The sequence below is a fragment of the Eptatretus burgeri genome, chromosome 15 (assembly GCF_056783735.1).
Source record: "Eptatretus burgeri isolate ZD-2024b chromosome 15, Ebu_testis_v1, whole genome shotgun sequence".
NCBI lineage: Eukaryota > Metazoa > Chordata > Myxini > Myxiniformes > Myxinidae > Eptatretus > Eptatretus burgeri.
The window spans coordinates 43,249,364-43,275,760 of NC_140975.1; the positions used below are offsets into that span (position 1 = coordinate 43,249,364).

Consider the following 26,397-nt stretch of genomic DNA (forward strand, 5'->3'; position numbering starts at 1 on the left):
TGGGAGAGCGGCTGTGCCGTTGATGCTTTGCCCCCTGTTTTCAGTTCGCAGCCAACGGGGCTTGAACTCAAGATCCTAAGATCTTAATCCAGCCACCCTAACCGTTAAGCCATCACCAGGCTTGGTGTGATGGAAAGAGCATCCTTTCCAAGTCTGGGCGGTCGGCAGTTCAAACCCAGTCCGAGTCTCACCAAAGACTTAAAAATTGTCCGTGCTGCTTACTTGCTCAATGTTCAGCATTAAAAAGGTTAATAGCGTGGACAATCACCATAGGCTGGCATCGATGGGGAAGAGGAAATTCCTCTTTGGGAAATGCTCCGCTGAATGTGGTGAGAAAAGTGGTGACATTTTTGTGACGTCACCGATACTCACAGTACCCCAGGACGTGAAGGCAGTTCCCCCGAGCTCAGTGGCTGTTTGTCTCGTCGAACAGCCCTATGTTGTGTCTGGTGTATTCATCTATATGTCCATGTGTGTGTGACAGCTGCAGTATGAACCTTAAATCCTGTTAAAAAAATATATATATATATAAATAATCACAAGGCCGTGCTGTTTCGAGAAGCACTAGACCTGGAAGCAGATAAGTAATCATCGGGTTTGTTTGCTTCCAGTTTTCAGAGGGGACATGGCTTCATGGTATCGCGTTGGCGTAGAGGAAACAAAAATGTAACACCAGGTACACCTTGCACATACCGGCCTTCATGGCACTGATCCCTCGGCAGAAGTGGTTGAAAGAGACCCGACCGACACCCTGTGGATCTAGGAAACCAGCCAGCTGCTGTACCTGTAACGAACGTGACAAACACGTACTCTGAACGACTGCAGTTGTGCGATGCACCGTCCTCAGTTTGGCTCACTCATCTGCTTACAACCATTTATGCATGACCATAATCAAATGGTGTTTATTTTTCCATAAAAGTACACGTGATTGCACTTGAACCCTCTTCGTGAATTTAGTATTTCCCTTCTATATTACTGCTTTAAAATACCGACTTACAAGGGTCCACTGGCTAAATGTTTGGAGTTTATATGCCAGAATTATTCCCGTTTCTGCTTTAAAATCCACCCACCACCTCACAAGAGAGAACCCGGAGCCATCTTCATACAACACACACCACCGGTCAAAAGTTTTAGAACACCCCCATTTCTCCAGTTTTTACTGAAATTTAAGCAGTTTAATGCTTCAATGTACTCTGAAATTAAAGCATAGAACAAATAAACAATTGCAGATAAAAAATAAATCATGGAATCGTTTTGTCGAACAAAATTTAATCTAAATTTTTGACTCATCAAAGTAGCCACCTTTTGCAGATATAACAGCTGAACATACTCGTGGCATTCTTTCTACAATGGAAATCAAATATTGTTCGGAAAGTTCTTCCCAACACTGTTGCAGAAGTTCCCACAAATGTGTTGCACTTGTAGGTTGCTTTGCTTTCACCCTTCTGTCCAGTTCATCCCAAACCAGCTCGACGTGGTTTAAGTCTGGAGTCTGTGCTGGCCATTCCGTGATTTAAAGCCCACCGTCTTGTTCTTTTCTTCCGAGGTAGTTCTGACAGAGCCAGGAGGTATGTTTTGGGTCGTTACCTAGCAGTAGGATGAACACCTGACCAACTTGGCGTAGACCAGTGGGTATTGCATGGTGCTGCAAAATGCTGTGGTGGCCCTTTTGGTTCAGGGTGCCAGTCACTCTGTGCAAGTCACTGACTCTGGATCCAACAAAAGAGCCCCAGATCGTCACGCTTCCTCCTCCATGTTTGACAGTTGGTGTCACACACTGAGGAACCATCCTTTCGCCTACTCGACGGTGTACAAAAACCCTGCGTGATGAACCGAAGATTTCAAATTTTGATTCAATGGTCCATAAGACCTTCTTCCAGTTTTCAGTAGTCCACTGGTGGTGCTTCATGGCCCAGACAAACCTCTTTTTCTTATTTTGCCATCTTAGCAATGGCTTTCTTACTGCCACTCGACCTGTCAAACGTGCAGCTCGAAGTCTTCTCTTCACAGTTGAAACCGAGACTTCCTTCTTTACTTCCAATGGCGTTTAATAATCTCCATCACTTCCAAAAGCGATCAGAATTCAGAAAGTCAACCACAATTGCAAAGAACGAGGTAAACTGGTCTCCTCCTCCACTCACCCCCACACGTACGTAATACATAGATGACTCTGGTTTTCGATCCCCACGTTGAAGTTTCATCCTTGAATCACAATTGTAATCAAACCGAGGAGGGATTGTGGGAGGAGGATGGACTTGATCAGCTGACACTCTTTGACCAATCACATCTTCACATGTAAAGAAAGTTACAACAACCCGTGGAATAGAGAAGGGGGTGCTTTGGATCCGCCATCCTTCCATCTTCATTCGAGAACGGTTGACTTAGTAATTCGTGGACGTCCTTCGATGGCGAATGAAACAACAAGGAAAGCACCAGGAAAACACGTATATTGGGGGATTCCAGGTGATCGATTCCAAGTAATTGGGGGGGGGGGATTTCAGGTGATTGGGAGGAGGATTCCAGGTGATTGGGAGGATTCCAGGTGATTGGGAGGAAGATTCCAGGTGATTGGGAGGAAGATTCCAGGTGATTGGGAGGGATTCCAGGTGATTGGGAGGGATTCCAGGTGATTGGGGGGTGTATACCAGGTGATTGGGGGTGTATACCAGGTGATTGGGGGGTGTATACCAGGTGATTGGGGGGTGTATACCAGGTGATTGGGGGGTGTATACCAGGTGATTGGGGGTGTATTCCAGGTGATTGGGGGGGGCGGGTATTCCAGGTGATTGGGGGGGGGGCGGGTATTCCAGGTGATTGGGGGGGGAACCGCCAGGTGAGGTTTTCATGAAGTGTGCGTGGGGTCGGGGTCGCTCACCTCGTCGCCTTGGCCGAAGAAACGCGCTGCCAGGGCGAGGAAGTGGTCCGTCCGGATAAAGCCGTCCCCATTTTCATCACAAAAGTCGAAAACATCGCGGAGTCTCCGACTGGAGCCGCCGGGAGCGGCTGTCGCCTCCCCCATGGCGTGGAAATGGCGGGAAAGAGCGGGGGGGGGGTTCTCGGGCGATGGACGCTCTAATCCTGGAGGAGGGGGATCTTCAGGCGAATATAGTGCAGGGGGTGGAGGGGGGTCCACGGAGGATCAGATAATTAGGGACGGATATCCGAGTGGTGGATTGGAGAGAAATCCCGAGGAATTGGACTTGTGGAGGGAAATGTTGACGATGTGATAATTTATCGTCCAGGTGAGTAAATGTGATGAATGAAAATTCAGGACGAGGAGCGATGTAGGAACGAATAAAACGTTCAACGACTTGAGAATGGATCCGAAGGACTCCGACGGTGGTGATTATACAATGAACTGCAGCGAATGAATGAATGAATGAATGAATGAATGAATGAATGAATGAATTGGTGCTGATGGGATCGATTAATCTAATTGATCGATTTTAAAAACCTCCATTAAGAGACCAGAACCGTTCGGACCGTTTAGCGGAATCATTTTGTGAAAGATGAGATTAGAGATGATGTTTATCCAAGATCGGACTCGGCGTGGATCAGGGATAGGAGGACAAGGTGGACATCGGGACGGAGATGGAGCGCGAACCGGCAACACGAGGGCGTCTCCACAACATCGAGGAGACGCGACATGTACGAGGAGCGAAGGATGAATGAGTTAGACACAGGTGTGATGATGGCGGGATGGACTGGAACGTTCGACTCGAAATACGTCCATCGGGAGGAGCTGCGGAGATCAGGGACCGGAGGACGACGCGCTCGTCGGAACGAGGAGAAGAACCTCGAAGACGGCGGCGACGAGGACAGAAAAAGGACGAGGGATCGAGGAGAACGCGATGAGACGCGACGCCATCGCTTGGCGCCGCTCGTGACGCAACCACGTGGTCGTGACGTCACGTTGCGTGCCCACCCGATGATTCGATCGACGCCGTTATTACTCCCTCCATTAAAAAAAAAAAATATATATATATATATATATAAATAAATAAATAAATGTTTGTCATCACAGTAACTCCGGTGATAATCAGCACTGTCGTCAATACGATGATAATTAAAAAATAAAAATAAATAAAACACCTCATTGATTGATTGGATAATCATCACGGAGTCATTTAATTAGGACGAGGCACCGATTAATTTGCAAACCCTCACATTTTATGGGATTTTTATTATTTTTTTCTTCTGATGAAAATATCAAGTCGTTCCAAATCCATTATGACGCTTTTTCTTTTGTTTCACTCATTCTGGTCCAAATGACGTCCCGACGTGCACGGGTAGGTGCAGCATCACAATGTATGTGGATGATGAATACTGCACGTTAAAACGAGCCGTCCTAAGTGATGCAATGTTTGTGCACCTTTCTCCGGTGTGCTCTGTACATCTCGTTACCCCCTTGCTAGCAAATAACACTCGTCTTTATAAACAGAGGTCAAAAGGTTAAAAATACTAATAACAGTGTTGATCTGAATTAAAGAACACTTTAACCAGAGAGTTGGTGTCAAAGCCACCCAATGCTCGCCTGTTTATACATTTATCGTTTTTAAAAGACTAGTCTAATAATTAATATTTTTTATAAAGCATTGCAGTGAAATCTGATCCAAATAATTTTAAAGCAATATATGTATTTGTATATTGTAATCAGTAACATGAGCACAAGTGAGCACAATATACGCCCGAACAAGAAGGTATATACAGAATTGTGCTACTACATGGAAAACAGCATCCTGGTTGCCATGGCAACCACTTTAGATGACGAACGTATGTCGCGACACACCGTCTCCACAGTGTGTACCTACGTACCAAATATGAAACGTGAAAGTTGAAAACTTTGGGAGTTCGAGTGCGGACAGGAACAGACGGACGGTATCACATAATACGCCCCGATATATATATATATATATATATATATATATATATATATATATATATATATATATATATATATATATATATATATATATATATATATATATGGCGTATAAAAATAGTGTGGTAGATAAAAACATTAGAAATGAAAAAATAACTTGCATCAAAAACTTTAACATTTTCACGCTGGCGTTGACGCTCACGCTGGGGGTATCGCTATAGCTCTCTGTTCTTCGAACAGGCGAGCTAAAAATGACACCACAGCAAGATGCGCAACAAAAACATTTATTTCATCGAAAAATGAATCGAGTACATGTTACAGCATGTGGAGTGAGGAGAGGGGTAAAGGGGGGTGAAAGCAATTGTGGAATACTTACAAGTTAATATCAAACATAGAAAAAAACCCAAAAAATTCAACAAAGACTTTGAATTGTTAAAATAAATCCAAGGATCCAGAAAATTACCCAACCGTGTTCAACCACTTTTTTATATAAATTTTTTTCTTCACTTCGGAAAATTAAGAACGGCGGATAAAAACTCCAATCCAGATGCGAGTGAAGAACATCGATGAACCCACGACTGAACGAGAAACTTCTCATTAGAAACGAGAGCTCGTTCGATTTCCCGATTCGCTGATCTAGCTAAAAGTCAAAGTTGATATGCCAGATCAAATCCACATTCAATTTCATGCCATCATCGCTCTGAGGAAAAGGACGTCAAGTTGGACATCCCGTCATGCTTGCTCGCTGGTTGACGGTGAATGTCCCACGGTGTCTTTCGTGAATAGTCAGTGAGTTATCACCGGCATCCAGAACAAATCGCAAATTGCTGCCCAAAATCGCTTCCAGTCGAATGGCAGGCCTAGCCAGACGGTTCATGGAAGTCTCAGGCCAAACTTTCCCTCTCGGTCGACCCCACGAGAAGGTGGGATTAATTGGGGCCGTTAGTCGTGCTCGGAGCCGGATGGCTCTGAAGAAAGTCTCGCATTAAGATCACAAAATAAATAATCTCTGGATTCAACTTCACAAAGAGAAAAACAAAGAACATATATATATATATATATATATACATATCTATATATATATATATATATATATATATATATATATATATCTTCTCCAATCCAAGGCCATCAGGATGTGGATTTGTGTGCAAGGGATTCTGGGATGAGTTTTGGTTCAATAATCCCTGACCATGTAAGTACAACCTGTAAAAAAAAAACATCCTGTTAGTCATTTATCAGATCAAGGTAATTACAATGATAAAGTAAAAGTTAGGGGAAGGTGAGTGATGCATACGACACAAGAAAAGAAGAGCAATCAGAAGAAAGTAATTAATTAATAACACTGGAATTGCTCAGCATCAAATAGCAAAAGCATTTATAAGAAACATTCTGAATTATGTCACTAAAAGTAATGGGACAAAACTCCAACTTTGAAATGGACGCTACCAAGATGCGTGCGCATATTCTTCCCAGAATGCAGATCGGCACGTGACTCGTAAAGGTATCCTTGGAACATTTTGGAGAACATCGCTTTTACGGTCTTTGATGCAACACGCGTGAGGGCCTTCACTTTACTTCTACCAGAATGGCAAAAAAAAGAACCGAGCCGACCGACTGTTTGGAACTGGCTTGAGGACAAAATCGAAAGGTACTGGTTGGATGGCCTCGAGGCGTGCGTACTCTCTTTTGAACCGTCTCGCCTGGGTTCAAATCTCGACCCAGCTATAAACTCGGACAAACAGCAATGCCATCGCAACGATTTATTAAAATAATCTTTCAGAGAATTGACAGATGAGGTTTTGGCATTCCTATCCAAATTGAGGACTGTAGCAATGTGGCATTAATCACAAATCGACTCCACAGTGAACCAGTGTGACCACTCCTTGGCCTTTTTCCCAAGATCTTAGCTATTCGTTGTTCACCTTGGCATCTTAGTTTTCTGTTATCATCACATTTCTGAAACCTTGTGAATTATTGGCTTTTTCATTGGCTCACCTTGGCATCTATCTATAATTCCATAAATCTCTGTGTGTCTGTCTGTCTGTATGCGACCGCTGTTTCTCGACGACCGCCGGTCCGATCTCATTGAAACTTGCCAGGAATATTGCCGGGGACCCCCGGATGTGCCTTTTCGAGGTTTGATATCGATCGGACGAGCGGTTCCCAAGTTATGGCCATGTATCTGTGAACCAATGACAGGACACGGTGCTATGATGTTTATTTAATTAATTATTTTAATTTTTTTTGAAGGATTGACATCACAATTCTTCTTCGTTTAGTATGACTTCACAATCGACACTCGGGACCTGGGCATGTGCCTTTCTCTGGGTATGTGCCATACCTGGGTATGTGCCAAACTCCCAAGGTTTGATTATTATTCAAATTATTAATTAATCCCAAGGTTTGAATTTTCCCGAGGGAAACAGCTGTTTCCCAAGGGTTTGAAAGGTGTTTTTTCCCAAGGTTGGAATTAATCGTTGTGCTTGGTAGACATTTGTGAATACATTTACAGAGAGAGGGATGAGAGAGGAGGGGGAGAGAGGGGGTGAGAGACAGGAGGGGGGACAGAGGAGGGGGAGAGAGGGGGTGAGAGGGGGTGGCAAGAGAGGGTAGGGAGAGAGGAGGGGGAGGAGGGGGGAGAGAGGAGGGGGAGAGAGAAGGGTGAGAGAGGGGGTGAGAGAAGGGCGAGAGAGGGGGATGAGAGAAGGGCGAGAGAGGGGAGGGACAGAGGAGGGGGAGAGGGGGGCAAGAGAGGGCGAGAGAGGAGGGGCGGGGGAAATGGAGAGAGGGAGAGAGGGAGAGAGGGAGAGAGGGAGAGAGGGAGAGAGGGAGAGAGGGAGAGAGGGAGAGAGGGAGAGAGGGAGAGAGGGAGAGAGAGGGAGAGAGAGAGAGAGAGAGAGAGAGAGAGAGAGAGAGAGAGAGAGAGAGAGAGAGTCACAATTCTTCTTCTTCGTTTGATATGACATCACAATTGATGCTGGGGACCTGATACTGCAGGCACGAAGCTGCACATACTGGCACGCACCCACGTGCTCGCCCCTACGGTCCCGCACTAGTTTATGAAAATGAGGAGTGGTCACACTGCAGTGAACTAGGAAGACAAAATGCCTTCCTGTCCTACAGGTATGCCTGTTTCTCCAAGAGCATTACAATCAAACAAGTGGTCATACCTTGTCATCCTCCTGGTTCTTGCTGAAGTACTCCCACTCTCCATCATCACCTTTCTTCTTTCCATTCTCAGTTTCAAATACCAGATCAAACTTTCCATTGGCCCTCTTTCCTTGTTGAAGAAACGAGGGCAATTGTAAGATTAAAAAGAGTTGGCAAAGTGAAAGGCTTGAGACGATAGACAGAGCAGGAAGATAAAATGGAACAAGATCAATGTGGTTGTTGCAAAAGTGCATCAATTAAAGAGAACATCAAGAGAGAGAGTTGCTCAGCCATCTAACTTTATTGATGATAACAAATATCCAACCATTACGCTTAAAAATTTTGGACATGGAAAGCGCTGGATGCAAGGATAGGCTTTTGTACAGAGGTCAAAGCTCGTGGAAGAGCTGCATTCAAGTGCCAATCGAGGAAGTATTTGATATCCAAGTTTCACAGTGCTATGGACGAACATTTATTAAAATTCAATGAACTGAGGGACGCAGCCTTCAATGATAATGTATACCTGCGGAAGGATTCTTGGTCAGCAAGATGACAGTTTCGCATGTGACTTGGTTATAATCCAACACCTTGCCTTCCTGGGGGAAAGGACACGAGGACAAAAAAAAACGAAAAATAAAAGAAAGAAAAAAAGAGGAAAGTAATAAAACAGCAACAAACTAGAAGGCACTCGGTAGAGCGCATACATCCACGAGGCTGGACAGTTTACGCTTTAGATCCCACTGATAGGCTGGATCTGAATTTGGACCTGAACCAAAATCTAATCGGCATATTCTTGTCACCTAACCAACTCATCCACCAAGTTTTGTCATAACTCGTCCACAACTTTTTGAAATATATATGGTTTTTGGCCCCATCTATCAATGGTGAAGAATCACTTGAATTTTTTTTTTTTTAATACTCACATATGGATCTTCACAAAATTGAAATTCACACAAAATTGAAATTAAAACTCAGATCTTCACAAAATATGAATAATTCGTCCTCATCACACTCCTGACCTGTCCAATAAGTTTTGTCCAAATCTGTCCACAACTTTTTGAGATATCCTGCTCACAGACAGACAGACAGGGGTGAAAACATAACCTCTGCCCATCTTTGGTAGCCGAGGTAAAGACAAAAGCATCCACGCCGAGTCTGGGAGGTCGGTGGTTCCACCCCCAGCCAAGCTGTACCAAAGACTTAAAAAGTCATCGTCATACCAAAGCCCAAAGATTGTATGTGCTGCTTATTTGCTTGATGATCTGCATTTAAAAGGACAGAGCACGGTCAAAAACAAACAAACAACAAAAAACATACATGGGCAATCATTGCACAGGCTTGATGGGCCTATTGGCCTCCTCCTGTGTTGAAGTTCCTTGGAAGGTGTGGTGTAGTGGGCCTGCGGGTGCAGGGCGTGATGCGGGGAGCGTGGTGGAGGAGTGGTTTTGGAGTGGTCACGTGTGTAGTGTCCGGAGGGCAGCGGGACTCGGACAGTCGTGAGGATTCTCGAACACTGTTTATTGCCCGTCCAGATGCACACTACTACAGACTACCCAGGCTCCACAGGCTACCACCGCGCCTCAGGCGGCGCGCACTCCTATATCCCGTGCAAGCACGTGACCACTCCAAAACCACTCCTCCACGCCTCCACCACGCTCCCCGCATCATGCCCTGCACCCGCAGGCCCACTACACCACAGAAGGGAACTCATTTTATAAAGACGGACAAAAGAGAGAAAAGGAGCAAGCCGAAAGACGAAGTGGGAGCGGAGACAAAGCAGAGAAAATGGTGGCAAAACGTAAGCGAATTTGAACACTTGATCGATTAACGACACAGGGACACTTGCATTCGCACTGCTTATGGCAGAGGTGAGCAAGCACTGCCACAGCAAGTTGCGTTTACATATTAGGGCCGACAGAGGCAGCAAGCAGTCGCAAGGTGTGAAAAACGCAAGACTTCGCAACACTATTGAGAGGACTGTAAGGGCAGAAATTTAGGATTGCATGCTGACAAAGCTTTGGAGAACAATGATGGAAAAACGTAAAGTTTGGGATAACATTACATCAAAAGGATCACGCGCACTTAAAGTAAAAATAACAACATTAAGGAACTAGAACGGCACTCATTAGAGGACACAGCCTAACCTTGCAAACTCATTCTGAGCAAAAATACCATCAATAACTGAACACACTACTATTATGGCCCATCTACCAGTATCATCCATTCACCCTGTTATGTCACATACATTGCCATTATCCCCATATTTATCGATTGATTTTGAGGATATTTAATGACCACTTTTGTCCACATTAAGGCGACGGTAAATTGCATCAATGTAGATGAATATGAAAAAAAAGTTGAAACTATATTCCCCATGGCTAGTCTATCATGCATATGAAGTTTCACATCGATCTGTTGAGCAGTTCTGGAGAAGAAGATTTTTTTTTTTTACGTTTTGATTTTCAATCCAATATGACCGCCAGGTCAAGTAACCAACGACGTCGTAAATTTAATTCTTCACTCAGGGCCCCGTCACACCTTGACGTTTTAGCCAGCGTATGGCAACGTATCAAAATGTATGTAAAACGCTGGCGTACGCTGAACTATTGATGTTTTTTTTTTCAGTTTTGGGCATATTCATAACGAGTTGGACGTATGCATAACGTATTAGTAACGTACACAGAACGTTTCGAAAACTTATAGATAACTTATACCAACGAATGCTTAGCGTGTTGTCGGCATTCACAACCTATGCCCAACGATAGTCTAACTTATGCATAGCGCGTGGCAGAGTATCGCCGACGATCACGTGGCGTAGCCTATTAAAAGGCTGCGGCTCGACGATTCAAATCATAACCGCACTAGAAATCGAAGTGTCAACATCACCGTCATGCCGAAGAAAAAAACAAAACAAAAAATAAACAAACCATGGAGTCTGGAACACTGACGGGTTCCTCCTGTGAAGCCCATTTTTATATACCAATTCCCCTAAACGCTGCCAATACACCATTATACGGTAGCTGTAAGTTAGAAACACGTTCAGTAAGTTCTGTGGTCGTCCGGAAAACGTCAAATACATCTACATACGTCAATATGCATTGGAGATATGTTACACATAGGCTCAAAGCACGTTAGTCATAGGTTAGAAATACGTTTCGGGTACGCTAATCATTACCTCGACGTGTTTCGACTTATGAGTAACTTACAAGTAACGTGTGTCGACGTGTGTCAATGATCGCATAACGTGCCTACAACTTATGGCCAGCGTATGCGGAACGTGTGAGTCATACGCTGGCATACGTCGAAAAATTTTGAGCATGCTTAAAATTTGTCGACGAGCTCGGCGTACTACGACGTATGCCAGCGTGCTTCAGCGTGCTCTTAATGTATACGAAACTTACCTATAATGTGTTCGACGTGTGCCAACGTATTAGCCAAATTTTTCATACGTTGGCATACGCTGGCTAAAACGTCAAGGTGTGACAGGGCCTTCACATCGGGTCGTAGATCATATTGTTACGGGGCCAAGACGTCGACCGGGAGCACGACTGCAAGATGGAGCCGCGAGCCGGCTCGACCGATCGCCCGGAATGTAAAGGTCGTCGCCCCGGATAAGTCCGGAGCGGACGGGTCCTGACTGGACCGAAGTTCATCAATGGATAGACCACGTGGGGTAGGGTCGATTGCCAACTTTTCAATTTACCAAAGTACCCACGTAGTCCAACTACCAGGGAAGTTCACCCTCAGCCGACTTTGTCCGAATCGAGTCGCTATCACCGACTCGGATCCGGCATAACCAAGTGGAATTACCAAAGTCGGGCCGGACCAAATGAACAAGTTACGAGCACTAATCCTCAAACACGCGTCATGTCGCGCCAATGAAAGAAACACAAAACGAGCTGATACATTTAACAATTGGGGTTTATTTATACAGTAATAATGGGGAGCAAGGGAACACAAAAGAGCAGAACCATACCGAATACAATAAATGCAAGTATATACAGCGAACAAAGCACTTAACAGTTTTCTACTTGTTAGACGGGCCCACGGTCACACACACACCCAAGAAATGGTGGTTGATGGCTTTAATGCGGACTTCAGCTCGGAGGGACAGATGACCTGAAGCCCAGGGTCTGCCTCGGACCTTTTCACCTCCTGTGGTCTTCAAGCTGTTCCGACCGGGCACCAGCGTGGGCAAGCTGGATTCAATCACCGCGAGCCGCGATCCTCTCCGAGCTCCGGCGGCTCCCCTCGCACTCCGGATCACGTGCTGATGAGACCAGGCACCGATCCTTCCCGACCTGATGCGTCGCTTCCCCGAAGAACCACCGACCAAGATGAGGCCAAGAAGTCGCACCAAACCGGGAACCAAGCAGAGACCGCGAAGAGCTCCACGCACCAAGAAGAACCAGCTGAACCAAGATGAGGCCACGAAGCAGAACAACCAACTCCACCAAGCAGAACAAAAGCCACCAGAACACGAGCCCGATTAACTCACCGAAGGCTCACCGAAGACTAACCCAAGACTAACCAGAACTCAGCAGAGGGCCCCCCTCTTATCCCTCTCAGCCCCACCTCGCTTCCGGCGTGACTCATTCACCCTCGTGCACCGACCCCCGCAACCGCGGGTGGAGGGTGTTTACCTAGCTTTCAGCCGCTCCGCCCCCAACCGTCATTTCTGTTCACACTGTTGAATCACGGGACGGGACGGGGGGATGGGGACGGAGACGGGGGGGGTCTTCTTCTTCTTTGCGGGGGCGGGTCGTTCTTCTTTGCGGGGGAGGGTCGTTCTTCTTTGCGGGGGAGGGTCGTTCTTCTTTGCGGGGGGGGGGGGGCGTTCTTCTTTGTGTTGTTCTGATTGAACCCTAACTATTAAAATGAATCGCAGCGCATTTACACAGATTTACCCATTAAACAATGGAAGGCGAGCTTTCTATGGAACACGTACTTACCGAGATAACTGAGCTAAAAGGACCTGAATGTTGAGTGCGATCGTGGTTTCCAGATTCGCAACACTACCCCCTCCCCTTTTTACAGATTCGTCTCGAGTCATCAAATTTTCGTGTGACCGGCATGTGTAAGTTTTCCCCTAGTACGTTTTGCCTTCGGATCCCTGAGTGCGACATTTCTTTATACATGTCCCAGAAATAAATAACCTAATGCGCTGCGTAACTAACTGAACAAACTCACACAGACTCATTCGGATAACTTAACTAAAATTGCCGGCGCTAAAACAAACAAGCAGGTGAGGTTCAACGTATTGTTACAGTTGTGGAAATTCGCAAACCACCATTCAGGTCCCGTAGGTGAGATATCTCTGTAAGTACATGTGTAGTTAGCCCCAAACCCGTTGTTTAGAGGGAATAAATGTGATTCATTCGGGCTGCGATGCTTTAAGATAGCCGTTTTTCTGTTCTATCAATATTTTGAACCAACCACGCTCCAACCATCACACAACAACAACAACGCCAACAGCCACGATCTTTACCTTCACAACTCGCTCCCGCAAACATCGCATCACCGCCATTCCAAATGGCACCATGGCCATAAATCACCACCATAAACCCTCCACCATCTTCACCCCTCTCCTTCTGCGGCCATTCCCGCACCACCTGTGAGCACCGAGCGTCGGGCTGTCCTGGGCTCGTACAAGATACGCGCCGAGCCGCGAGTGCAAAATGCGGCCTTTCCGAGGAGAATTCGGATCAGGAATGCTACACGCCCACTTCTGATCCGTCCAATCAGCAAGCGCGGGGCGGTTTGGCCCCGCCTCCAGGCGCGTCTGTGTGGAATCGAGATATGAAAATTCTAGGATCAAGGGAGATTCACGCCCCTTTTTCTCCGTCCAATGGGCGAGCGTGACTCCGCCCCCGAGCTCATCTGGATCCGGAAATTTGCATATGGGTTCTCCTGCCGGCCTATAAAGCGCCGAGCGCAAGGCAAATCTGGGCAGAGTCAGTTTGGAAGAGCGGAGTGGAGTCGGGAGGCGAGGGCGTCCAGGTGGTTTTCGGCAGTCGGCTGAGGAGAATTGGGGGAAGAGTCCGAGGAGCTCGGGTCCGAGGCAAGGAAGATGGCGGTCGGCGACGAGGTCGCGGTGGAATCGCTCGTCACGGGACCCAAGCAAGCCAGCTATACTCTTTCCCCAGAGCATCAACAATTCCCTCTTTCCCCCGTGCTGAAATAGTGCGAAAAGGGGGCCCCGTTCCCACCCCACTCCAAGCGGTGCCAACAAAACCCGCGAAGGAGCACGAAGTCGGGGCACCGCCGCGCTGCCACATTTGCGGCTCATCACGAAGACGCGGGTAGGACCCACCCGGTCTCGCGGACCTGACCGCTCCTTCAGGTCCCGCGCAAATATTGGCCCACAGGCCCCGTCTGCCCCCTTGTCTTTGAGCGTGGCCTTTTCTTTTGCTTTTGAGTAAATGTGTTGTGGGCGCTGTCTGTAAAGTAAAACTGTTTAAGTGTTGCCGTGTGCTCGTGTAGTCGGTAGTATCTCTGCGTCATTGTTTCTTTTGTAGCATTTGATATATGTGCATTCTGTTTGGCTGAATATGTGTGCTCTCCGTGTGCCGCGAAATAAATGTGCATTATGTTGAACTGTTTTCCCGTTTCGTTTCGTCTTTTCTTTAATTGAATCTCCATCTTGCTTCACGTAAAGGGTTGGTAGTGGGCTTAATACGCCCGATAATTAATGTGAACCGTCGAGGCCGATGATAACACCGCTCGGTTATCCCGATAGTACGGAACAGATCGCTTAAGCGGCCCGTGTCCAGAGTCGACCTGCGGCGAGGTGCGATCGCCCGGTCTACCCTCCGCATGGGTACTTAGGTAGGTCGAGTTTGGCGAACAACCCTATCCCACGCGGGTGGCCGATTGGCACGATCGTGGTGAGGCCGAAAGGCCCACCCGTGACTAGCTCCCGGCGTTAGTCCGAGAGGGTCACGACAGAATTGTCCGTCCGGTGGGTGACGTGCCGCGATTCGAGTCACGTGGCCGTTCGCACGCCGGCGGGCGCGAATTCGCAACAGTATTTACAACCTTAACTCATCTATTTACACTAACCATGGCCCAGGACCTGGCATCTGTGGGAAAGAAGGCATGGCAAAGTTAGTCACAGTTTGTGAGGCTGAGTGTTCCACAGCTGATGGTCAGATGTCTTCAGGGTCTGCTCAACAGGTCCCTTCTTTTTTTTTTTCCTTAGTCTTCAGCTGCTGGAGGCAACTCACCCTAACCCGGCATGCCATATGCCATCCCACAAGTCATTTGAAGGGGGTAGCCAGGCTGCCCAAATGCAGTCTCTGGCTCCCTTGTGCAAGAACAGGGAGGTAGCCAGCTGCCCAATGCAGTCCCTGGCTCCTCCTTGACATGTACTGAATGGATGATGCAGCAGATGGAAGATGCAAAACACAAAATAGCTCCGCAAAGTGGGCGTAACCCCTCAGCCCCTTGATGCAAACCAATTTCAAGATGGTGGCCATATTGAAAATCGCAGCAAGCCCATTTTCGAAAGGAACCTTCCTCTACTCAACCCCACCACACCCAGCAAAAATGGATTTAATCGGACAAGGCATTCTCCTCAAAATTGACGAAAACCAATTTCAAGATGGCTGCCATGGCGGCCACAGTGAAAAATCGCAGCATGCCCATTTTGGAAAGGAACCTTCCTCTACTCAACCCCATTATACCTCACCAGAATAAAATTAATGTATGAAGCCGTTCTCAAGTTATTGTCCGGAAACCAAATTCAAGATGGCTGCTCTAGCCGCCATATTGGATATCGGATTGCGCTGAATATCGAAAGGAACCTTCCTCTAAACACCCCCATTATATCACACAAAAATGAAATCAATAAGTCAAGCCGTTCTCAAGTTATTGTCCGGAAACCAAATTCAAGATGGCTGCCCTAACCGCCATATTGGATATCGGATTGTGCTGTATATCGAAAGGAACCTTCCTCTAAGCACCCCCATTATACCCTCATGAAAATAAAATCAATCTATCAAGCCGTTGTCAAGTTATTGTCCAGAAACCAAATTCAAGATGGCTGCCCTAGCCGCTATATTGGATATCGCATCGCACTGATTATATCGAAAGGAACCTTCCTCTACCCAGTCCCAACACACACTGCAAAAATGGATTTAATCGGACAAGGCGTTCTCCTCGAAATCGACGGAAACCAATTTCAAGATGGCTGCCATGGAGGCCACATTGAAAATCGCAGCGCGCCCATTTTCGAAAGGAACCTTCCTCTACTCAACCCCAACATACCCTGCAAAAATGGATATAATCGGACAAGGCGTTCTCCTCGAAATTGACGGAAACCAAAAGTTGACAGATGCCCGGACGGACGCCCACCGGACAATGCCTATGACGACAATACCCCTTAGCCAATTCAGGTTGAGGGGTAAAAACGGTGCACGGGATGCACCAATGCAGTCCCCGTGTGCAGCTGCCTGCAGCGCAGTCCTTGCAAAACTGGATGATCCTGGCGCACATGGTGATGAATGACACAGGGGCAAATGCAAGAAGGGTAGCAGGCATTGGGTCATAGCAGAGGCAGGCAAACAAGACATGGCAAGGCAAGCCCATGCAGAACAGGCGGCTGCAGCGCAACAGGCCGGCAGATGAAGCTGGCCGGCCTCTGGTGTGGTTCCATCAGGTCTGGAGGGAGTGCGGTGGTGCCGGCCGCTCTGAAGGCGGACTCGGACCTAGCCTACTGTCTCCCCCCACTCTATCGCCTTTGCCTGTCTCTGTCCATACCCACTCCCTTAATTTGCAACACAACACAACAAAATTTAGCCCCTCTTTATTTTTATAATTGTCTCCCTAAACCCCTTTATCGTCTTTGTCCGGCTAACCTTGCTTGTCAACCTAGCCTACTCCCAACCCCTAAAATCCTATTTAGAGGGGAATAGGAAGAAACTAGTGTCCTATCTTGAGGCCCAACGAAGCCTCAGAATGGCCTCCTCAGAGTTCAGCGATCTACCAAGGTGGGTCCAGCGGCCTACAACGAGCGAAGGGATGGATGGTACGAAGGGGTACATCTCCTAACTATCCTAGCATTCATTAACCTTAAACTACCCCGGGGCTTTCCAAAAACGCCTGACACTTTAAACTATCGGTTCTAAAAACCATGATTCCGGTCGCCTGTGTTGGTGTCCATTATACATTTGGGCCTAGCCCTCAAATTTTCATTCGTGCCCTTGCACAATTTCATGGCTGGGCAGCGTGGCTCACTTGGCAGGGACTACCCTCTGCCGAACTCTAACCATAGCATCCCCAGGCCCGCAGGCTGTCTCCGAGCCTACCAGCACCCTATGAACGCGGGGGGTTGCCCTCTCTGGCATTGCCCCCCCCTCCGATGCCCACGTGGCATGCTGGTACCCCGGGTCCTTTTCCGAGGGTCACCCGTGCCCACTACACTGCCCACGTGGCATTCTGGCACTACGGGTCCCGATCCGCGGGTCGTCCGTGCCCACTACACTATCCCGGTCCCTTGGACCCTTGGCCTACTCTGGCCGACTAGTCCAGTGCCCGGGGTGCCCTCAAAACAAATACGCACCTTTCACAGCCACGCTCCCAGCCAGTCCATGAACTCCTGCACCCCTCCAAATGGGTTTCGAGCCTTCTCTCGACACCAACAACAAAACGACTTCCTTTTGGTAAATTTAACTAACCCACTAACTCATATTACTCTGACCCCAGGATCCCTGGGGTGGGAATCACTCATCGCACCATGCATTCCACATTCGCTCCGTTCACTCACTCTGGCCCGCTGTCCCACATTGTACATTTTTCACTCTCAATTTACACCACACTCAACACTGCCATTCGGCTCACTAAATTCCCCTAACTACCTTGTGCTGCCTCGTCATCCCTTACACTAATGCATGTTCCTTTTAACTCTACGTAGCTAAGCTGCGTCCCCACTACACATTCCATATCTGACCCTGTCTCCAAAATCCAAAAATCCATTTTCTAAACCGATGCTAAAATCCCTCGAACTAATCCATTCCACAGGCTCCATGAGGAACAACCCATGTCCCCATGAAGCCAGTCTAACTAAACTAACCCATCCCACTAGCTCGGGCTTCCTTTGCCCTAATTACAGGATGTCCACCACATCCTGGCGGGCCATATACCTGGAGCGAGGCTCTTTTTCTTTTCTGCACCTTCATGGTGGCGGTTTTCGGCACGCCCGTTCGTCCTTATGGGCGATGCCAACGTCCCCTCCAACGGCCGATCCGTGCGGCCATGACGTCACTCTGCCAATTCCAAACAGCGCTCGCTCGCGGGGAATTCCCCACGTGGGATGTGCGCTGTTTGTCCGGCATTCGTGCCGCGAGGTTCCCGCCGATGACGTAACCCGTGCGCCGAGCCTGCGCTGTTTCTCGCGCCGGCAGGCACGCACGTAACATCCCGGAAACCCGCTCCGCGAACAGAACACGCGGTATGCAGCACGTGATGCCCCGAACACGCATCCACGTGGGAACCCGTGTGTTCCGAATTCAATCCCTCGTCGCCATTTTAACCACCTTTTTTGATACGCGGGACGTTCCCGCACCGGAATCCCTCCACGAAGGCGCGCTCGAGAGGGCCGCTCGTGAAGTGCCAAACGGACCTCGCACAACGTCCCGTGAAACCGGCGCGGTTCTCAATATAGCTACAAGCGGGCCATTCGGCTCGCTCTTCCCGTCTCCCGTCTGAACTGGTCCATAGTCCATTTTCATGCATGCACTCATGCACGCCATGACACTTGGACCATACTGCACACCACTCATACCATACTCACGTTTCAACACACTCGCTGCACTCACACTTTTTACCACACACACCAGGACAGTGGCACTGGGGATTTGTGCTACAAGGGGTCCCGGGGTCTCTTTACCCCCCAAGCTCCGCGTGCACCTGCTAACATCAGCCATCCCCTCTACCTCGTTCGGCACGATCGGACCCACCTCGTCACGATCTGCTTCAAGGGGGCATAGCGTCTCCCTCTGTTCCTGGAGGAGGCCATCCTGCTGCTCGCACCAGGTCACAAAACATTCCCCAAGCTCACCCCCATTGTCCCTCACTATCCCTACCTGTGTGTGCTCGCCAATTACCTGTAGTTTCTCCTCTACTTGTTTTATCTCCGTCACCTCGTTTATTATTTCCGTTTCTTCCTGGTTTTCGTCTCTGTTTCCTGTTCTATTCCCCGTGGCTCTGGTGTTCCTTCCTTTGTCTCCTGCGTCTCCATGAATTTTTCCGTCGTCTCCTCATGTCTCACCCTACAAGTTTCAGTCGCCTCTTTTAATTTCTCCGTCACCTCGTTTATTATTTCAGTTTCTTCCTGGCTCCATTTTCTTTTCCATTTGAGTCGTTCTTCCTCTCCAAGCCTTTTTAGTTGTTCGTTATCTTTCCGGAGTTTTTCCATCTCTGCATACTCGAACCTTGCTCTCTCCTTTAGTTGGTCAATTTCAAATTCATGTTCTTTTTGTTTCCTATCCCACCGTCTCATGTTCTTCATTCTCCAATCTCGTAGTTTCTCTCAATTGGTTGATTTCCCTTTCCTGCTTCATTCCTTGTTCTTTCACAATCTCCGCGTACTCGAACCTTGCTCTCTCCTTTAGTTGGTCAATTTCAAATTCATGTTCTTTTTGTTTCCTATCCCACTGTCTCTCTTGTTCTTCCTTCTCCAATCTCGTCGTTTCCCTCAATTGGTTGATTTCCCTTTCCTGCTTCATTCCTTGTTCTTTCACCATCTCCACGTACTCCAACCTTACTTTGGCTTCCAACTGTTCAATCTGCACAGTGTAGTTCCTCATCGTTTCATTCTCCGTTCTCTCTCTTTCCTCACTTAACATCCTCAGCTCGTTTTGTAATTCCCTCTCTTTTTTTTGGTGTTTCTGTAACTCAGAAGCTTTTTACCATAATTTCTCGCTCATCTCCGCACCTCTTTCGCATGCTTCCTTCCTCCTTTCGTCCATTCTCTTACCGTATCCCTCGCTAATTTTTAGTTCACGTGCCCCTGCACTCCGATTTCCAAAGCTGTTCTGACTTTCCAACAATTCTTCCTTCCTTTTCTCCAGATGTTCCTCTCCTCTTTTTATCTTCTGTTCTAGGCTTTCTCTTATCTGATTGCCTGATCTTACCTCTTTCTTCAGATGTTTCAATTCCAAATTGTGTTCCCGTTTTTCCTGTTCTAGTTTTGTTTTCCATTCTTCCTCCAAGCTCTTCCTATCCCGGGAGTTACGAATTTGCTCCTCCTCTATTCTTTTGTTCAGTTCGCTCTTCTCATGTTCAAACCTACGGGTAAACCACTCCTCATTACGGGCATACCACTCTACTTTCGTCGTTTCCCCATGTAGTTCCTCGACTGTGTTGGCTAAGTCCTTTTCCAGCACCCGAATTCGTTCCTGTGCATCGGCCAATCGTGCATGAAGCTCATTAATGTATGCGTCATCGTCCTGCTTTGTTTGCCATGACGCATGCTGTGACCATGTGATTTGAACCGGTGGGTGGGAGCATTTTCTTCGTGCTGTGCAGTTCGTTGCGCTATTGATAGTAACCCGCTTTGTGTTGTGCTGAGGTGGAGCCCACCGCCATTTTGCGACTCTGAATTTGGTTGCCAGCAAAGTTCCTGCATGGGGGTGGTGTCCTGAACCATATATTCTACTACACGTACACTACCCACCTGGCTCAGCTCGCCTTGGCTGAATATTTTACGTGCTGGGAATAAAATTTATAACGCTCGTAATTTGGGGACACGGGGGGGGGGGGGATTCGCTCCCAACACCCCTGATCCGAGTCCGTGAATTTCGCTACGGAGGTGTAGGGGCCGAATCGCACTCCTGAACACCACTACTGTTACGGGGCCGGGGGGGGGGGGTCGACTGGGAGCACGACCGCTAGATGGAGCCACGAGCCGGCTCGACCGATCGCCTGGAATGGAAAGGTTGGCGCCCCGGATAAGTCCGGAGCGGACGGGTCCGGACTGGACCGAAGTTCACCAATGGATAGACCACGTGGGGTAAGGTCGATTTCCAACTTTTCAATTTACCTAAGTACCCACGTGGTCCGACTACCGGGGAAGTTCACCCTCGGCCGACTTTGTCCGAATCGAGTCGCTATCGCCGACTCGGATCCGGCGTAACCGAGCGGAATTACCAAAGTCGGGCCGGACCAAATGAACAAGTTACGAACAATAATCCTCAAACACACGTCATGTCGAGCCAATGAAAGAAACACAAAACGAGCGGATACATTTAACAATTGGGGTTTATTTATACAGTAATAATGGGGAGCTAGGGAACAGAAAAGAGCAGAACTATACCGAATACAATAAATGCAAGTATATACAGCGAATAAAGCACTTAACAGTTTTCTACTTGTTAGACGGGCCCACGGACACACATACGCACACACACACACCCAAGAAATGGTGGCTGATGCCTTTAATGCGGTCTTCAGCTCGGAGGGACAGATGAGCTGAAGCCCAGGGTCTGCCTCGGACCTTTCCACCTCGTGTGGTCTTCAGGCTGTTTGGACCGTGCACCAGCGTGGGCGAGCTGGATCCAATCACCGCGATCCTCTCCGAGCTCCGGCGGATCCCCTCGCGCTCTGGACCACGTGCTGGTGAGACGAGGCGCCGATCCTTCCCGACCCGATGCGTCGCTTCCCCGAAGAACCACCGACCAAGATGAGGCCAATAAGTCGCACCAAACCAGGAACCAAGCAGAGACCGCGAAGAGCTCCACGCACCAAGAAGAAGCAGCCAAACCAAGATGAGGCCACGAAGCAGAACAACCAACTCCACCAAGCAGAACAAAACCCACCAGAACACGAGCCCGATGAGCCCTGAAGGCTTACCGAAGACTAACCAGAACCCAGCAGAGGGTCCCCCTCTTATCCCTCTCAGCCCCGCCTCGCTTCCGGCGTGACTCATCCGCCCTCGTGCGCTGCCCCCCGCAACTGCGGGTGGGGGCTGTTTACCTCGCTTTCAGCCGCCCCGCCCCAACCGTCATTTCTGTTCACGCTGTTGAATCACGGGACGGGGGGGGGGGACGTGGGGGTTCTTCTTCGTGTTGTTCTGATTGAACCCTAACTATTAAAATGAATCACAGTGCATTTACACAGATTTACCCATTAAAGGCCCGGTCACACCTTGACGTTTTAGCCAGCGATGGCAACGTATTAAAATGTATGTAAAACGCTGGCTTACGTTGAACTTTTGATGTTTTTTTTAAAGATTCGGACGTATTCATAGCGACTTGGTCTTATGTATAACGCATTGGTAACGGACACAGAACGTTTCGTTGTGTTATAGATAACTTATACCAACGAATGCTGAACCTGTTGTCGGCCTACACAACCGATGCCCAACGATAGTCTAACTTAGGCATAGCGCGTTGCACGCATCGCCGACGATGTCGTGACGTAGCCTATTAAAAGGCTGACGCACAACGATTCGAATTATAACTGCCGTAGAAATGGAAGTGTCAACATCGCGGTCACACCTTGGCGATCTTGCCAGCGTATGCCGACCTAAGAAAAATGTGTCTAAAACGTTGGGGCACGTCAAATACGGTATGAGTAAGTTTGGTATACGTGAGTACAACGCTAAAGTACGCTATCATACGTCGTAGTAAGTAGAGTACGTCAAGAAATTTTAAACATGTTCAAAATTTTACGACGTACTCGGCGTATGACACACGTTCCGCATGCGATGGGGATAAGTTTTACACACGATATGTGGACGCTTACACACGTCCACAAAGGCTACTTATAAGCTACTCATAAGTCGAAACACGTCGCGGTAATGTCTTTTTTACACGAAACTTATTTCTTACTTATGTTTGACGTGCTTTGAACCAATTCTTTACGTAGTCCCAACACACATCGACGTATGTAGACGTATTCCAATGACGTCTTCCGGTCGACAAAAAAAAAAAAATTAACGTGTTTCTAGCTTACAACTGCCATATAAAGACGTGTTCCCAGCGGTTTTGGGAATTGGTATATAAAAATGCTGCTCATAAAAGGGGAACCCAACAGTGTTTTCGAGTCCTTTTTGAGTCGATGTCCATGTCAGCAGTAACAGGATCAGTATCAGTATCAGTATTAGTATTCGTCGTAGTTTGTTCATGTTGGCAGTAGTAGGTGAGTGTGAGGGGGAGGGTGTGGGTTATGATGGATCGTCCTTGCGTTTAACGATTTAACGATTTAAATGATAAACTCAACGATTTAAATGGCTGCATCTCCACTATTGAAAGTAGACGCTTGCGCTCAACAATTGGATTTTTTTTTACACTTAACGACTTTTAAACGGTACCACTCAGCTATTTTCATTGTTTACAATGAACGATTTAAATTGCTGTCACTCGCCTTTGTTTTTTGACGCTGGGGTTTGGAAATTTGAAGCGTTCCTTCTGAACGTGTTAAAACGCTCAAACTCGACTATTTTAAATAGACGCTGCCGATGGACAATTGGAATCATAGCCAAGCTAGACATCGAAGTGTGAACATCCTCGTCATGCCGAAGAAAAGTTTGAAGAATGCTGCAAATAAGTGTCCTGGCCGTGGCCGTGGACGCTGACGCAAGGACGATCCATTATACCGACGTCTTTCAGCCTATGAGTAACTTAAAAGTAACGTCTGTCGATGTGTGGCAACGATCGCGTAACGTGCCAACAACACGTTAATCATCGGTTAGAAATAAGTTTCGGGTACGCTAAACATTACCTCGGCGTGTCTCAACTTATGATTAACTTACAAGTAGCATGTGTTGACGTCTGTCAACGATCGCAGACCGTGCATACAATTGTGGCCAGCCTAGCGGAACGTGTGAGTCATACGCCGGCATACGTCGTGAAATTTCAAGCATGAAAAAATTTGAGGACAACCAAAAAGTACAACGTTTAAAGCCAGCGTACAACGACGTATGGCAGTGTTTTTCAGCGTGCTCTCAATGTTATCAAAACTTACCCATAACGTATTCAACGTGTGCCAGCGTTTTAGAAAAAAAATTCAAAAATCGGCATACGTTGGCTAAAACGTCAAGGTGTGACCGGGCCTTAAACAATGGAAGGCGAGCTATCTATGGAACACGTACTTACCGAGATAACTGAGCTAAAAGGACCTGAATGTTGAGTGCGATCGTGGTTTCCTGATTCGCAACAATATATATGAAGTTTCAAATTTTTCAGACAAGGATTACAATTCAACCAATCATGGTTTGAGTAAGTTTTCACGAATAATGTCATCGTCATCGTTCGGAGATGTCCAATTATTTTTCTTTTCATCCAATATGGCTGCCATACCATGTGACCTATGACGTCAAAGTTATCAATAAAATATTCTCCACAGGGAATCCCTCCAAACCTTAAAGTTTCACATTAATCAGATAAACGGTTGCAGGAGAAAAAAATTAGAGCGAAAATATGTAGACGTGGACAGAGACAGACACACATACATCTCGCAACCCCTTTGGGATGAGACTAAAATAAAAGAGGTCTGTTTCTCAACATTTTGCGCATGTTGAGAAATAGACCCACGAGCCGATGAGTTGGGAAATGTAATTTTGAATGACCAGAGGCAAGGCATTAATTTGCACTATATTATAACACAACTAGCTGTTTACTCACCCTGAGGGTGGATGCAGAAAATTGAACTTCAAATCAATTAATTAAAAAGAAGAATTTAATTTAAAATAATTAAGTAATCAGTACAACCACCACACAGGCAACCGATAACCACGTATGACACAGACTCACTCTGCACATTAGAGTGTATGCACAATCTGTGCACCTAAAAATAGTCGGCCTATGTGGTGATAGCGGGATGGAGTGGTCATTTCCACCGAGGCTACATTGTAAACGTGGAAATACAAGGGTGTGTGACCCTAAAGGCCTAGTCACACCTTGACGTTTTAGCCAGCAATGGCAACGTATTAAAATGTATGTAAAACGCTGGCTTACGTTGAACTTTTGATGTTTTTTTTAAAAGATTCGGAGGTATTCATAACGACTTGGTCTTATCCATAACGTATTAGTAACGGACACAGAACGTTTCGTTGTGTTATAGATAACGTATACCAACAAATGCTGAACCTGTTGTCGGCCTTCACAACCTATGCCCAACGATAGTCTAACTTAGGCATAGCGCGCTGCACGTATCGCCGACGATGTCGTGATGTAGGTTATGAAAAGGCTGCCGCACAACGATTCAAATCATAACCGCCGCAGAAATGGAAGTGTCAACATCGCAGTCACACCTTGGCGATCTTGCCAGCGTATGCCGACCTCTGAAAAATGCGTCTAAAATGCTGGGGCACGTCGAATACGGTATGGGTAAGTTTGGTATGCGTGAATAGAACGCTAAAGTACGCTATCATACATCGTAGTAAGTGGAGTACGTCTTGTAATTTTAAACATGTTGAAAATTTTACGACGTACTTGCCGTATGACACACGCTCCGCATGTGATGGGAATAAGTTGTACGCACGATATGCGATCGTTGACACACGTCCACACACGTTACTTGTAAGGTACTCATAAGTCGAAACACGTCAAGGTAATGGTTAGCGTCAGTGTTCCAGACTCCCGTTTTTTTTTTTCTTCGGTATGACGGTGTTCAGTGTACAGTGCAGTTATGATTTAAATCGTTGAGCGGCAGCCTATTAATTATATTATAACCGCACTAGAAATCGAAGTGTCAAAATCACCATCATACCAAAGGAAGGAAGAAAAAAAAATAAAAAAAATAAAACCAGGGAGTCTGGAACATTGACGCTAACCATTACCTTGATGTGTTTCAACTTATGAGTATCTTACAAGTAACATGTGTCGATGTGTGTCACCGATCGCGTAACGTGAGTACAACACGTTACTCATAGGTTAGAAATAAGTTTTGGGTACGCTAAACATTACCTCGACGTGTTTCGACGTATGAGTAACTTACAAGTAACGTGTGTCGACGTGTGTCAACGATCGCGTGACGTGCTGACAACTTATGGCCAGCGTTATGCGGAACGTGCGAGTCATACGCTGGCATAAGTCTTAAAATTTCAAGCATGGAAAATTTGAGGACAACCGAAAAGTACAACGTTTCAAGCCAGCGTACAACGACGTATGGCAGTGTTTTTCAGCGTGCTCTCAATGTTATCAAAACTTACCCATAACGTATTCGACGTGTACCAGCGTTTTAGACAAATTTTCCAAAAATCGGCATAAGCTGGCTAAAACGTCAAGGTGTGACTGGGCCTTTAGTTATGAAACTTACATATCCATAATATCAGTACTAAATAGATTGAGTGATCCTCCGCACTCCGAGTGATTGCTGAGGAGAGGGGCAGAGCTTTCCACGCCCTCTTGCTGAGAGGG

General features: G+C 47.1%; 2 protein-coding genes across 5 annotated transcripts in view; both read right to left on the reverse strand.

The window, feature by feature from the left end:
- RAB11FIP4 (RAB11 family interacting protein 4) overlaps positions 1 to 3,904 on the reverse strand; it is a 60,797-nt gene extending 56,893 nt beyond the window's left edge. For all 4 annotated transcript variants that reach the window (XR_015051970.1, XR_015051969.1, XM_085858182.1 and 1 more), the window contains exons 1-2: positions 2,876 to 3,904; positions 694 to 784 (exon numbers count right to left, since the gene is read on the reverse strand). Coding sequence is in view for 2 of the 4 variants with exons in the window: in XM_085858182.1 (XP_085714308.1) it covers positions 694 to 784; positions 2,876 to 3,019 (235 nt within the window). In the remaining 2 variants the exon portion in view is untranslated. The remainder of the gene's footprint in view (positions 1 to 693; positions 785 to 2,875) is intronic.
- A 1,246-nt stretch (positions 3,905 to 5,150) lies between these two features.
- COIL (coilin) overlaps positions 5,151 to 26,397 on the reverse strand; it is a 50,401-nt gene continuing 29,154 nt past the window's right edge. The window contains exons 7-9 of the mRNA XM_085858183.1: positions 8,559 to 8,631; positions 8,056 to 8,165; positions 5,151 to 6,088 (exon numbers count right to left, since the gene is read on the reverse strand). Of these exons, the coding sequence (XP_085714309.1) occupies positions 6,014 to 6,088; positions 8,056 to 8,165; positions 8,559 to 8,631 (258 nt within the window). The 3' untranslated portion in view covers positions 5,151 to 6,013. The remainder of the gene's footprint in view (positions 6,089 to 8,055; positions 8,166 to 8,558; positions 8,632 to 26,397) is intronic.